We start from the raw sequence: 13,227 nt of genomic DNA, 5'->3' as shown, positions 1-13,227 counted from the left end.
CAGGCCACAAGGAGGATCGTTCGAAGGCAAGTGGCAAAGGGGAGTGAATTTTAAAACCTTATAAAGTGGTTCTAACCTGAAAAAGTAGAAGGCCATTAGCAAACCAGCTCCTAGTAAGGCTCCCACAACAATTCCTGTCACCGCTGACTCTTCTAGGCCACCTGCTTGAAAAAGAAACAGAGATAATCTGAGTTCATGTTGAGAAATAGCTAGAAATCCCTCATTCTGACGTTTCAGTCATTGAAAACTTTCATTCATTGGAAGGTGTTTCTCAATTTCCCACTTGGGGCAAATTTTCCAATTTTCCTTTCTTTTTGAGAACTATTTTCTAGGGGATCCTGTTCGTTGTTGTGGCAGTGGTGGTTGTGGTTTGGTTTGGGGTTTGAGGGTTTTTTACCAAGTGCAAAGCTTAAAAAGCACTTAAGGGCTTCCCTGGTGGCGCAGTGGTTGAGAGTCCGATGCAGGGGACACGGGATCTTGCCCCGGTCCGGGAAGATCTCACATGCTGCGGAGCGGCTGGGCCCGTGAGCCACGGCCGCTGAGCCTGCGCGTCCGGAGCCTGTGCTCCGCAACGGGAGAGGCCACAACAGTGAGAGGCCCGCGTACCGCAAAAAAAAAAAAAAAAAAAAAAAAAAGCACTTAAGAAAATACTAGATGAATGATTGTTACAAAAAAAAAAAAGTGAGCACAGTGGGGATAAAGCAGGTTCAAGGAGGATTTGAAGAAAACTGGAAACTGAAGTTTTCAGATCTAGCCACACTCTTGAGTTTACAGGCAGAGAAGACAACCATGGAGACCATGGGACTGAGCCGGCTCTTCTCATTTTCAGTGTCACTTGGATGGTGACACTTCCAAGTGCTGGAAGATTTGGTGAGAAAATTCATTGGGTTAATGTTCTGTTTCTAGATGTTCTCTCACCAAAGCCAGAGTTTCATGTCAAAATGTCTTATATAGCTTTGTGAAAATGTAACAGTTTGAAACAATCAAGTTCAGTAGTGTCCCAGTTATTATATAAAAACGATAAATAGCTAGCTTGTGTAGAAAGAGTTCAGGACACAGTCTTATATGCATTCGTATTTAATCCTCAGAGCAGTCCTAAGAGTGGGATACATTTCTTTCATTTTACATATGAGAAAACTGAGGCTTAAAGAAATAGAAGAACACTCCTGGGTTCACAAAACCAGTAAGTGACAACGGTGGGATTCCAAATCCAGGCCCAATAACTCCAGAGACTGTGTTCTTAACATATTTCTGCCTTATGCCTTCCCGTAACTATTGCATATACAAAAATACCTCACAGGTTAAAGACTGTTCCCAAGACATAAGGAGCACACATACATTAGCCTAAAGTGAACAAGTTCCCTGAAAGGTCGATACTCACTTTGCCCTCCCTCAATAGCTTATCAAAGGGTCTTGCTAAAACAATGATTTCCAACCATTTTCCTACTTTTAAGCTCCTTATGAGACCCTCCACTTGCTTCTATATTTATGACAAGGCTGCTCATAAATAACAGATTTCACACTTATTTGCCAATTTGTAAATTTTCAGGTGCCTAAGGGACACTGGTTCTGAGGGATAAGAGAATAAATACAAACTTTGAAACAAGAGATGAATAAGCGATGACATTTAGTATTTGATATTTTAATCCTCCCTAAAAGTGTAAACCTCAAATACTAAGAAATTATAGTACAAGATGTAAAAATAGGGAGATGCCTTCTACCACTTTGGAAAAGGATGGAAGGGAAGAAGGACCTAGAAGCCTCTGCTGAAGGCGGATGCCAGTTTGTGAACTGTTCCCATGGGTTTACCACATCAGAAACAGGAATCTGCACTTTCAGGTCATGACCCCTGCATTATACTGATACCATAGATGATGAAACACAGAGCGAATTAAGTCTCTAAACTTACATGCTTTGCAAGGAGAGCTGTTTGTGTGCTCCACCATTCTGGTTTCATCTATTCTCAGCTTTAAAGGTCCCCAAGGATATTTGACGTTCGGTCGCATTTCAAAACGACCTTCTTTTCCAAAGTAATCACCAATAACCTATATAAAGGCAAAAAATATATACATATACACACTGAAAGGTCAAAGTTATCTGGTTCCAAAGGAGGCACAGAGTGGGCTCCCCTGTCGTTCACACTGACTACAATGGTGTGTTTCTGAGGACTTTGTAGGTCAAGATTTTCAGGCGCCAACAGCGCTCTTAAGGTGAGCATAATTTATGGAGAGCGGGCTCCCCATGGCAGGGAAGGTGGTTATACAGAAAGCAATAAGCTGGGAAGGCATGGCTTTTCCCTTGCTCACGGGAGAGGGTACTGCTTCTCCCACCTGCCACAGAGCAGCCCACGTGGTCAGCCATCTGTCAGGCCCAAGTTCCTTTCAGGGATGAGTGATGTCAGGACCCATCTTAAGGGTCCCAGGCTAAGTGGGCCTCACACCACTCAGTTAGCTTGGCATATAATTCAAGCATTAAAAAGCGTCTTCAGGAACTTCCCACTTCACCCTCCTCGGGTTGCAAAACTATTCCCCATCCTGACTTCAGGGGTTACATTCTCCTCTCTGATGAATTTACCCTATTTACACCCCACTTCCAAGCTGAACTCCTTTTCAATTAGCTCCTGTGGTCCCTGAAAAAAATCAGTATTCTTTTATGGGTCAGTTCAAGGTTCACTCTCAGTTTCTGGTTCAACAGCCGTTTCATCAGCTCCCTGAGCCCTGACCTAGAAGTACCTTCGCACCCAGGTTCTCGGGATCCGTTTCCCTTTTGTCTGGGCACCAGCACCCTGCTCCTGAGCGGCCTGTGACACTCCCTCCCCCTCTCTCTCCTGAAAGAGGCCCAGCAAGCTCTCATAGGCCATTTCATGTCAGAATGAAAAGAATTCTAGATAATCACCAAACTAACAATCACTGGCATGTACTGAGCACATACCAAGTACTTTACACACATGCACTCCTGACTCCTCACCACAACCCTATCTATAATAGACGGTTACTATCCACCTTTTATAGAGGGGGAGACTCGAACATACACGAGACCCAGACCATCGAAGAGTAAAAAACCGTGCAGTAAATGCAGCAAGTGTGGGTCCTGCCGGCTCAGCCCCTCCCACAAAGGCCAAGTACGTGTGGACTGAGAGAAGACAGTCCTTCATGCAGGGTCGCAGGAAGTGTGACAGGAGCATCAACTCTGGGTGAGAGCCTTCAGAGAAGCAGAGAGGGAGCCTCATTATGGGACCTGAAACACTGCCTATTCCTATAATCTTTATTTATGTATTTATCATGTAAAGTTTATACAGTCCTTTTCTAGGTTCCATTTTATCTGGTGTTTGTGATCATCACGTGAGGTCAGCAAGGGAGAGATTATGATTTCCTCATTACAGCCGAGGAAGCTGAGGCCAAGAGCTTGACACCCCAGGAAGTGTCAGAAACTCCTCTGTGTGTCCAGGGCACCCTTTTCTCTTCGTGATGCTATCCTGAAACTCCATCATCTTTTGAAATACTAATGCATGTCCAGTTTGTACCCACCCCCGCCAAAAACAATTTTTTTTTCAAATTTTTAGGGAGGAAGTAAATACACAATTTCACTTTACGTCTCTCAGCTGATGATGCTGTCCTGTATCTTAGGACTGAGGTGTGATTCTTGGCCACTTGAAAGGTAGGATTTCCCCACTTAGGATAAACGTGGAACCATTTCCTGAAGTCTTCCCTGATACCCTCAGCCAGAAGGAAGCCCTCTCTTGGAAACTCCTTGTGTGCAGCTCATTTTATTTGGAGGCTGCTTTCGGGGCAGCTATTTGGACACCAGGACAAATACATTCCTTGGAATTTCAACAAGCAGAGGAGCGGCTGGGGCAGAAGTCCTGTTTGCTTACCTCCTGGGTGCCCGCTTCCGTGTCGGTCATGGCAATCACGGAGAAATCCCCGTACCGGTCTCCATTGGCATCTATGGACACCTGCCCGGCAATACCTAGAGGATGAGATGGAAAGGACTCCAGTTGGTTACTTAAAATGCCTCTGTCCGCCAACAAAAACAAGAAAATGAATCGACAGGACTTTTTTAAACAAACTCATGCCACAGGGAATCTCATCAAACTCGGAGCATTTTTGTTGGCATTTGAAAAGACATTGTAATTTCATCTGTGTCTGCATTCCTAAATTCTTAACATTTCTCCATTTAAAAATGAAAAGAAAAAGAAACAAATGACCTTCTTTGGGGAATATGTTAAAGAAGAAAAAAAAAAAAGATTAAGGCTAATCCTGAAAGCAGTATGCTTATCCCAGAGTTTTGTATTAATTTTTTTTAAAAATGCAGAGCGAGAAGCGGAGCTGTAGTACAGTTCCTAGACTTGTCATGGGTTCACGTTATCACTGGGCAAACATTATAAAAGAAAACCCATTCCAGGCCCAGGACTCAGTGAATGTGCTTGCCTGTGGGCTCCTTGGACGCCCAGGAGAGCAAAGGGCCTGCTTCGCAGGTCATGGGAGCCAAGAGCAAAGCTGAGCTAGTTTTATCTCACGTGTGTTCATTCATTCATTGTTTTGGGGGTTTTGTTTCTGTCTTCCAGTTTAATGGAGATGTAACTGACATATCTCACTGTGTGAGTTTCAAGTGTACAGCATAAAGGTTTGACTTACAGATACTGTGAAATGAGTTTAACATTCATCATCTCATATAGATACAGTAAAGTATTCATTGTTTATCCAGTGATAACTAGGGGCTGAATTTAATGCTGAGGCAAAGATGATCTGGACACAGTGTCTGCTCAAGAGAGAGACAGGCTAGACAAGGGGTTTATTTTGGTGGCGCTGGAATCCAACTGCCTGCATCTGAATCCCAGCTTTCACATTTCCTAGCCTATGACCTTGGGCAAGGATTTAGCCCACGGAGCCTCAGTCTCCAGGACTGTAAAAGAGGCATAATAGTAGCTCCCTGCCAAGAGGCTGCTGAAAAGATTAAGTGAGCTGAAACAGGTAAAGTACTTTCAACATGGGTTTAAGAGAAGTCGGTCGTTTCCTTCTTTTGTCGTTACTTCTATCGCTATGCCTGGAATCTGGGAGAGGACATTCTGACTGTGCCCACACCACTCAGAAGAGGAGCTGGCACATCTAGTTGGAGACTCCTGGGGGACTCAGTAAAAGAGAGCAGGTCTTTTATAGGAATGTTGGTGAAGCCTCTGTTTCAGACAAGCAGCCAGCAGAGTGTGGGAGTGTTCTAGGCAGAAAGGCAGCCCTGTTAGTATTTACAAAGCCACAAAAGCTGAAAGGAATCCAAGGGACGGTGAGGTTTTGGGGGAGGTGGCCCATGTGTATGGAAGGGAACAGTGAGACGTAAAGCTGGAACAGCTGGAACAGGGTGGCCAGAGCATGGAGGGCCTTGAGTGCCACACAAAGGATTTGGATTTACTTTGGTTAGCAATGGTGGCTTACAGCAGCTAATCAATAAAAGCAAATACGTATATACTATTAGTTGATATTAAATATGTCTATATTGCAATTTTCATTAACTAAGAGAATTTATATGTCAGCCACATTCTAAGTATTTGTTTTCTTTCAATTTAAACTGTGGCAAAGTTCAGTGTAATTCTTAATTGGCACCTCTACTGATGTGGTTCTCTCCGGAAGTAAAATGAATGTCTGGGAAAAGGGATCCCAAGGGAACGCTCCATCCTCTAGTGTGGTTTGGAGAGGGCAAGTATGTGGGTTTACTGTCCTCTGGGTTGCTGTTTGAAGGCCCACTGATTTTTCCAGACTTTGGTCTACTTTGCCGGAAACAGAATGGAGCTACTATTCATCTTGATTTCTTTGTCTTCTTAACATAGACTGATTACAAAGGATACACCTATCTCAAGCTAGCTTATCCTTGACAGTCTATACAACTTTTAAGTAATTAATGTCATTTAAATATATATATATTTATCTCCAAACATATTGGCTGTCTAAAACCACATGCCGTTCTGTTCAGAGGTGTTTATGATGGTGTGTTCTGCTACGTGTTTTGCAGAGTATTTTATAAGGCAAGGCGGCCCTAGTAATCCAAGACCTCACTACACTTTAAGCTATTACAATTCTGCCAAGAAATGGGGTGTGAACCCTCAGGTGGCCAATTAGCAAGTGAGACTTCACCTGAGAGTATTGTACATAAGGTGAGATCGTCAGGCTGACAGCAGAATTTTCCTGTACATAAGTAATGAGACTTTCCACCCTCATTTCTATTGGCCTGTAGCGGAGCTCAAGGTTTGAGCCACAGTCCTATTTACCTTGTCACTCTGACGTCTCACACAGAGAGGAAATTCAGCTTCTTCCCAGGCCATTTATTGAAAACCTTGAGATTTGGTCATAGGTTTCACGGTAATGAAATCCAAATCTGTCAAATAACGTCCAGAGTATTTTTCCCTTGACAACTTTATGGTCACTTACAGTGACCATTAAAATTTAAATGGTTTTTAATTTTAGAACAGTTGGGGATTTTTTTATAGTTCTTTTGTGGGCTACCCTCAGATTGATCATTGTTTAGCAAATAAAAGGGGTTCTTCAAACAATTCAAGGTCAAAACTTACCTTGGCTTCAATTATCTTTACATTTGGACAAATGAGATTCTAAGTTTAGACTGAACTATACAGTTGATTGTTTTGGGACTCATTTCGTATTGCCTGTGTAGACCCAGCCCTAGAATGGAAGCATCAGGTTGGCCTATGGGAAAATTTAGTCCATGTCCTCTAAAGAAAACTGAGTTCCAGCCATTGTGGGCACCTGCCCTTCCCTTAACAACCTCCCTCAGATGACCAAGAGCAAATGACCACATCGTGTAGTGAGGAGTAACTAGGAACAGGATGTGGCCTACCAAGGTCATGTCCACACATGCCGGTTTCTCAGTGCACAGGACACAACTTCTGGGAAATTTGACTCAGTCCTAATATGCCCCCTGACTTATCCTATTTGATTCCAACTCCTCAGCTGAAGCAGTCAGAGGTCGAGCAAGATAATCCTGGAGGCTTATTTTATTTGTTCATGTCCTACAATCTGTCCAGAGTTAAAGCAGATGTCACTCTAGTTTTGAGTAAGATGTGGCATCCACTGAAACCACCAAGGAGAAATGAAATCCACCAAATGTCACCATAGCTGCTGCCCAGACAACTCTCGCTGGAACTTGACCTCTCTGTACCGTCCTACCCTTTCTAATAACCAAGGGCAAGACGAGGCAGTGGAGTGGACGGGAGTCCCAAGGGAAAAAAAAACACGTGCCCCAAATCTAGCCTTGATAAATACATATAGGCATAGCCCCAGTGCATTAAAGGACGAGTTGGCATGATGCAGAACTGAAAGGGTCTTTGTCAGTCATCGGCTAGTCCAGCCCCCTTAGTACTGATGACAAAGAAGAAGCCCAAAGGACTGAGGTCACAGCCAGTGGCTAGGTTGTGGGTTTCCTGACCTCTGGTCAGTGACCTGTATGGCAGCGGTCCTCAGATGCTACCCACCAGCATACTACAGTTTATTTTCCTCAGCCCCCAGAAAGCCCCCATCTAAAAAAGACTCAAGACAGATCCTGACCCTCGACACCCTCTGGTGGCTTTCCATCTCACTCAGGTGGAAACCCAAGGTCCTCAGTGCAGCTTCCGGGCCCACAGGATCTGGCCCCACTACCTCTGACTCTGGCTACGATCACACTGCGGCTCACATACTGCTGCAGCCACACCGGCCTCCTCGCTCTTACGGGGGCCCTCAGCACTCTCCTGCCAGATACACTCAGGGTCTCTGTGTTTGCTGCTGCCTCTGGAATATTCTCTCCTAAACATCTACATAATTTCTCTCACTACTCTGAGGTCTCTACTCAACCACCGCTTATCAGAAAGACCTTCCCAGACAACTCTATTTAAATTAGCAGTCCTACCACACCCCTCCCATCACTTTCCAGCCCCCTAACCTGCTTTACTTTATAGCCCCTGAAGTGGTATATTTATTCGTTTATCGCCAGTTCCCCCTACCACCATGGAAGCTCAGTTGATTGCAGGGGATTTCCCTAGTTCACCGCTGAATCCTCAGCGCCTTGACCGGCTCCTGGCACATAGTAAGTGCTCAAGAATATCTGATGCATGAATGAATGAGTGAATCTGAAGTTGACATCCGCAGGGCTCCAGCAGCTGGATCATTCTCATATTGAGTCTCATGTTCATTTTTTTTTGACTGATGGGGAGGTGAGAGGAAACTAGCACTCCACATGCTATTACCAAGAATATGGACTGGTAGACCTTTCTGGAAGATATTTGGCAATACCTAATGCACTTTAAAAGGTACCAACATACTTTTGGACCCATATAGGCCATGACTGAGAATGTTCCCTATTGGATGTACTCACAAAAATTCATCAAGATGTGTAAGATCATAATAGCATTTTGCATAATAGCAGAAACTATAAACAACTGAAGTGCCCATCAATAGGAGACTGGTTACAGAAATACTTGTACAGCCAAACAGTGGAAAAATATGGAACCATCATGTAAAAATGTGCTGAATCTATGAGTGCTTATATGGAAAATTCTTCTACTTGACATACAAGTGAAAAAGCTAAGATGAAGAATGGCATTCATAGTATGACCCTTTTGTGTAAATTTTTTAGATAAGATATACAAATGCATATGTGCTGGCAGAAGGCATAAAATATTTTTAGGCTGAATCATAGGAAATTGTTAATAGTGATTACACTGGGGACAGGGGACTAGGGTGTGAAGGGAAAACTTTCACTTTTCATATTGTACATTTTTGTAGCATTCAAATTTTCCAGCCAAGAATGGTCTCATTCTTGTACAATGTTTAAATGTCAACGGAGATTGCTTGAGTGATGAGATGACGAGCCATTTTGTTGTTGTCATTGTTCTTATACTTCTCTGTTCTTAAGCAACAGCTGGTATTCACCATTTTAAAAAATAAAATATAAGCAGAGAGCTCAAATGGACCTGCTTATCATCTCAAACCTCCTAGTTTTGAACAGAGGAATGTATGTCTGGGATTATTCCTTTTAAAACTGATCACAGGGCTTCCCTGGTGGCGCAGTGGTTGAGAGTCCGCCTGCCGATGCAGGGGACACGGGTTCGTGCCGCGGTCCGGGAAGATCCCACATGCCGCGGAGCGGCTGGGCCCGTGAGCCACGGCTGCTGAGCCTGCGCGTCCAGAGCCTGTGCTCCGCAACGGGAGAGGCCACAACAGTGAGAGGCCCGCGTAACGCCAAAAAAAAAAAACTGATCACAGAACTCTTCACAAACTGATTATTTGTTGTGAATGGGGCTTGTGATTAATTTTAAGAAGCCTAGAGCTGTCATCTAGTAATCAGGAGACAAGGCACTTCCTATATCAGTGGGACTCTTCCAAAGCACTTTCACAAGTTTATCTCATTTAATTTTCACAACAAGCCTGTGAAGTGGGTTGATCTTAACTTATTCTCCTTCTTCTACAGCTGAGAAAAGTAAGACGCTGGCAAGGTCCCAAGGTTGTAAGAGAGAAAAACAGAACCAGGAAAGAAGCAGCTTGGTCAGCTGCAGAGTGTTGTTGCCTTGTAGACTGAAACCTCACCTTCAAATGTTCTGTTCCAAGTCTGCTGGATAATTTTCCCTCCATCCTTCTTACTGTAACCAGCTCTGAGTACTTCATGTAAAGCCAGGACGTAGAGGAGGATGGCATCGTGGAATCCTTCAACAAACATGTTAACCTGGAAAGGAAAGCCCAGCTGGGTGAGCCCAGACAACAAACGACTCACATTCGGGAATAATGTGGGCAAATCCAAGTGGTTAACAAGTTAGACTCGAGGCCTGTAAGCGATGGCAGAGGTGTGCGAAAGAGTAGCTAAAAAGACTCATGCCACAATCTTCTTGGCACTGGCTTCGTCAGGAAAACCCTTCCCCCGTTTGGGAGTTTGGAGAGCAGACAAGATATTACAGAAGTCAAGAACACTGTACCTGTGGGCCAGGTTAAGTATTCCAGGTGCATCAGCCTTTGCCCATAGAGGCCTCTGCACACGTGCCCTCCTTCTTCCCACATCTGCTCTCTACCTCAAGCCAACCAGAGTCCAACCTTCCCCCTGAGGTCTTCTCCATCTTCACCAGCCCCTGTGATCTCCATGCTCTGAATGTAGAGCATGGCTAAAAACACAGTAGGGATCCATTCATTCATATTCAAATACTACTGAACTCCTAGTAGAGCACAAAGGGGGCAAAGAGGAACGGACGCTGCCATCTCTGCCTGCCCAGCATTTCTGTCCTCTCCTCTACCAGCATCAACATCTCAGTTTCTCTTTCCAGTTTGTGTTCTGAATAGTTCCAGGGCATCTGACCACTCCCTACCTCCAGTCCCTGCCAAGCTCCAAAGACAAGAATGGAAACAGCCCATTGGTTTATCTCAGTTGAGTCCTGGCTCAAGTAAGATAGCCCTTGCGCTCAGAAACATACAACTTCATGTGAAATTGGAGAAGTCAATCCTTCTGAGCCTTGTGTCCTTCTATAAGCACCATTTGGCAAGTTCTGATACCACATTTAAACCCACTGTAACGTCATTGAACATGAACTGAGCAAATACAATCTTGAAACACTTAGTAGCTTACAGATTAGGTATAAGAGTACCCCCAAATTCCAGCCTTCTTCTTTCAGAAGAATGGAATTCCATGCAGCAGAGTGAATTGGGCATCCCACAGACAACCACGGTGAGGCATTGAGAGAGGCATTCCTGCCCCAGTCGTAGAAAGAAACCCCAGAGGAAGAGAGCCACCTGGTTCAAATACACAAACATTCACATAAGACATGGCTCAACGTCCAGTTCTTCTTGGCCTCATCCCACCCTGAAGGACAATAAGTCGTGTTTGCATCAGAGGAGCAAATATTTCAGAATTGCCAAAGCCTAGTGCCGAGAGGCAGGCTAGAATAATGGTTAAAGAGCCTGGGCTCGCCACCCAGCTCTGCCACTTCCTGGCTGTGCTTTTGCACCACTCTGGGTCTCAGTTTTCCCCATCTGGAAAATGAGGAAAATACTCGTGCCTATCTCAAGGGGCTGCTGTCATGTTTAAGTGAACTAATAGATGTAAAATATGTAAAAGTCAGCACTCCCTGTTACCTTTGTTGTTATTGTCTAGAGACAGAGAATTATAAACCTAGGAATCCTGCTTAGCTTCTAATTCCTAATAGCAGTGTTCAGAAAATAAGGGATCTAATTACTATTACAACATATCTTATTGACCCACTTTACACTTAATGGAAACTAAGCCTCCTTGTTCATGCTTTCATATTCCAAACAGTTCTCTTCCACAAAGTCACGTCCTTAATTCCACCCAACTGCGATGGATGCAGCCCAAGCTAGTCAATTCCACTGACCCTCTGGGAGAGGCAGAGGACAGAAGAGTATGGTTTACAGGAGACCCCTCAGTTAGCTGCTAGACCCAGAGTCTAATCCTGGCCCTGACATGTTAGTTGATCTCTCAAGTCTTCAATATCCTTATCGACTAAATGTGAGTTCAGTATCTACTCATCTCATAGAGCTCTTCTGGGGATTAAATGAACGAGTGCACGTAAAACATCTAACACAGCTCTTGGGACTGTGAAAGCAAATGGTAGACATTAGCTCTTACTGTTAGCCATCAAGTCTCAGAGTCATTATTTTTTTAGGCAAAGCAGAATGATGTAGAAATAAAATCTACTAGTCAAAGATAATTTTCTGCTGATTGTGCTATGCTAATTCAATTTTCCAGAGGAATATGAAATTTTCACTTAGGCCACGAAGTCATCATGGCTTGAGAACGTAGCATGCTGATGAGTTAATGAGTGGACTGTAGCTGTGTAACTTAATCCTCAGGCCACAATGAAAACTATTTTTTCAAAAGATCAATCTTCCCTTTGATAATTGTATAAAAACCACCCTGCTACAGAGGGAAGCATCATAGAATCGTGGAATATGGGAAACATAAGATGCCTTTGAAAAGCCCTGGTCCGATCCACTCCTTACTTTGAGAACCTAAAGGCATCACTCACCTACCATCTCCCTGCATTCTGTAAGTGAGAATTGTTCCACCTATAGTCCTTGCTCTGAGGGAGTCTAAGACAGCCCCTCCTTAGACTGTGAAGTACCAGCTGCTGGACATCACCTGTCCACCTCGCTCCCTCCTCTTTCTCAAAATCCTAACCCTGGGCCGCCACGCTGCCACTGGCCACCCAAAGCACTGGACACGTGTCCCAGCACCACCCTCTGTCTGGCTCTTGAACTCCCTTCCTTCTTGATACGCCCTCTGAGCTGCCCCCTCTACAATCAGGATGGGAAGAATAATTATCTGGCTGAAAAACATGAACTTGGATTACTTCTGTCCTCACAGGCTTAATGGTAGAAGAGAATAGATAGGCTCTCAATACCTGCTCGCGTCCAAAAACTCATTTTATCTGGGTTTGCAAATGAAATGCAAAATTTACCTTCTTTCCTCTCAAATTGGCTGAGTGTCTCCTTCTCCTGCCAAAATTAGCAGGAGAGCTGCTGGCCCCCACTGAGGTTCACTCACACCCCAGCCCGCTGCGGGGGACGTTTCATAACACCTACCTCATAGGACCTCAAGCCAGAAGCAAGACCCCAGAGACCGTCTTTTCTCGAGGAGAACATTCTCACATCCACACGTGTTTTTTAATGGGAGGAAAGCCCATTAGCACATTATAGACACTGAAAATTGGAAGTGCCAATTTATTTAAAAAATGAGGGAGAAAAATAAATCCAGAGTATTAAGTTGCCTTTGGAACACTTTCCACTGGCCCCCAGGCTGAAAGGAACGAGGTCATCTGGTCCGTCCTCCCCCACCCCCCCACCTCCGCCTCTGGCCAGAACAACACTGCGACTTCAAACTCCTGCCTGACAGATCAGGCAGTGGTTACTAAAGGAAGAAAACAGCGTTCCCTCTTCTGACCGACCTGTTCTAGTAGTAAGCCTCATTTCTAGCCGGAAAGCCCTTCCTTACTGTCATCAGCCATGAGTCTTCCTTAAATTCCTAAATGCAGCCATTCCCCTGCTCGATGGCAGAGTTAAGAGAACAAATACAGTTCATGAGCCATAGGAGTTTCGTCTCCACCAAACAGCACCGCCGCCCCCCACTGGTGCGTAGATGGACTCCACACAAGGCAGCTGGTGAAGTCGACCCCCGTGAGGGACCAGCTCCAGGATGATAATGATTTGCGCTGTGCATCAAAGTGTCTTTCGTTCAAACAAGATGGAA

The 13,227-nt window shown here is 44.5% G+C and overlaps 1 protein-coding gene across 1 annotated transcript in view; it reads right to left on the bottom strand.

Moving 5' to 3' along the window:
- NPR3 (natriuretic peptide receptor 3) overlaps nt 1-13,227 on the bottom strand; it is a 64,887-nt gene that overhangs the window by 2,286 nt on the left and 49,374 nt on the right. The window contains exons 4-7 of the mRNA XM_079918272.1: nt 9,567-9,702; nt 3,875-3,969; nt 1,910-2,045; nt 77-164 (exon numbers count right to left, since the gene is read on the bottom strand). Coding sequence (XP_079774398.1) covers nt 77-164; nt 1,910-2,045; nt 3,875-3,969; nt 9,567-9,702 — 455 coding nt within the window. The remainder of the gene's footprint in view (nt 1-76; nt 165-1,909; nt 2,046-3,874; nt 3,970-9,566; nt 9,703-13,227) is intronic.

The sequence above is a fragment of the Stenella coeruleoalba genome (genome assembly GCF_951394435.1).
Source record: "Stenella coeruleoalba genome assembly, chromosome: 3".
In the NCBI taxonomy this organism is placed as follows: Eukaryota; Metazoa; Chordata; class Mammalia; order Artiodactyla; family Delphinidae; genus Stenella; species Stenella coeruleoalba.
The sequence above is the reverse complement of the archived record's forward strand: the minus strand, read 5'-3'. Positions and strand labels throughout refer to the sequence as shown.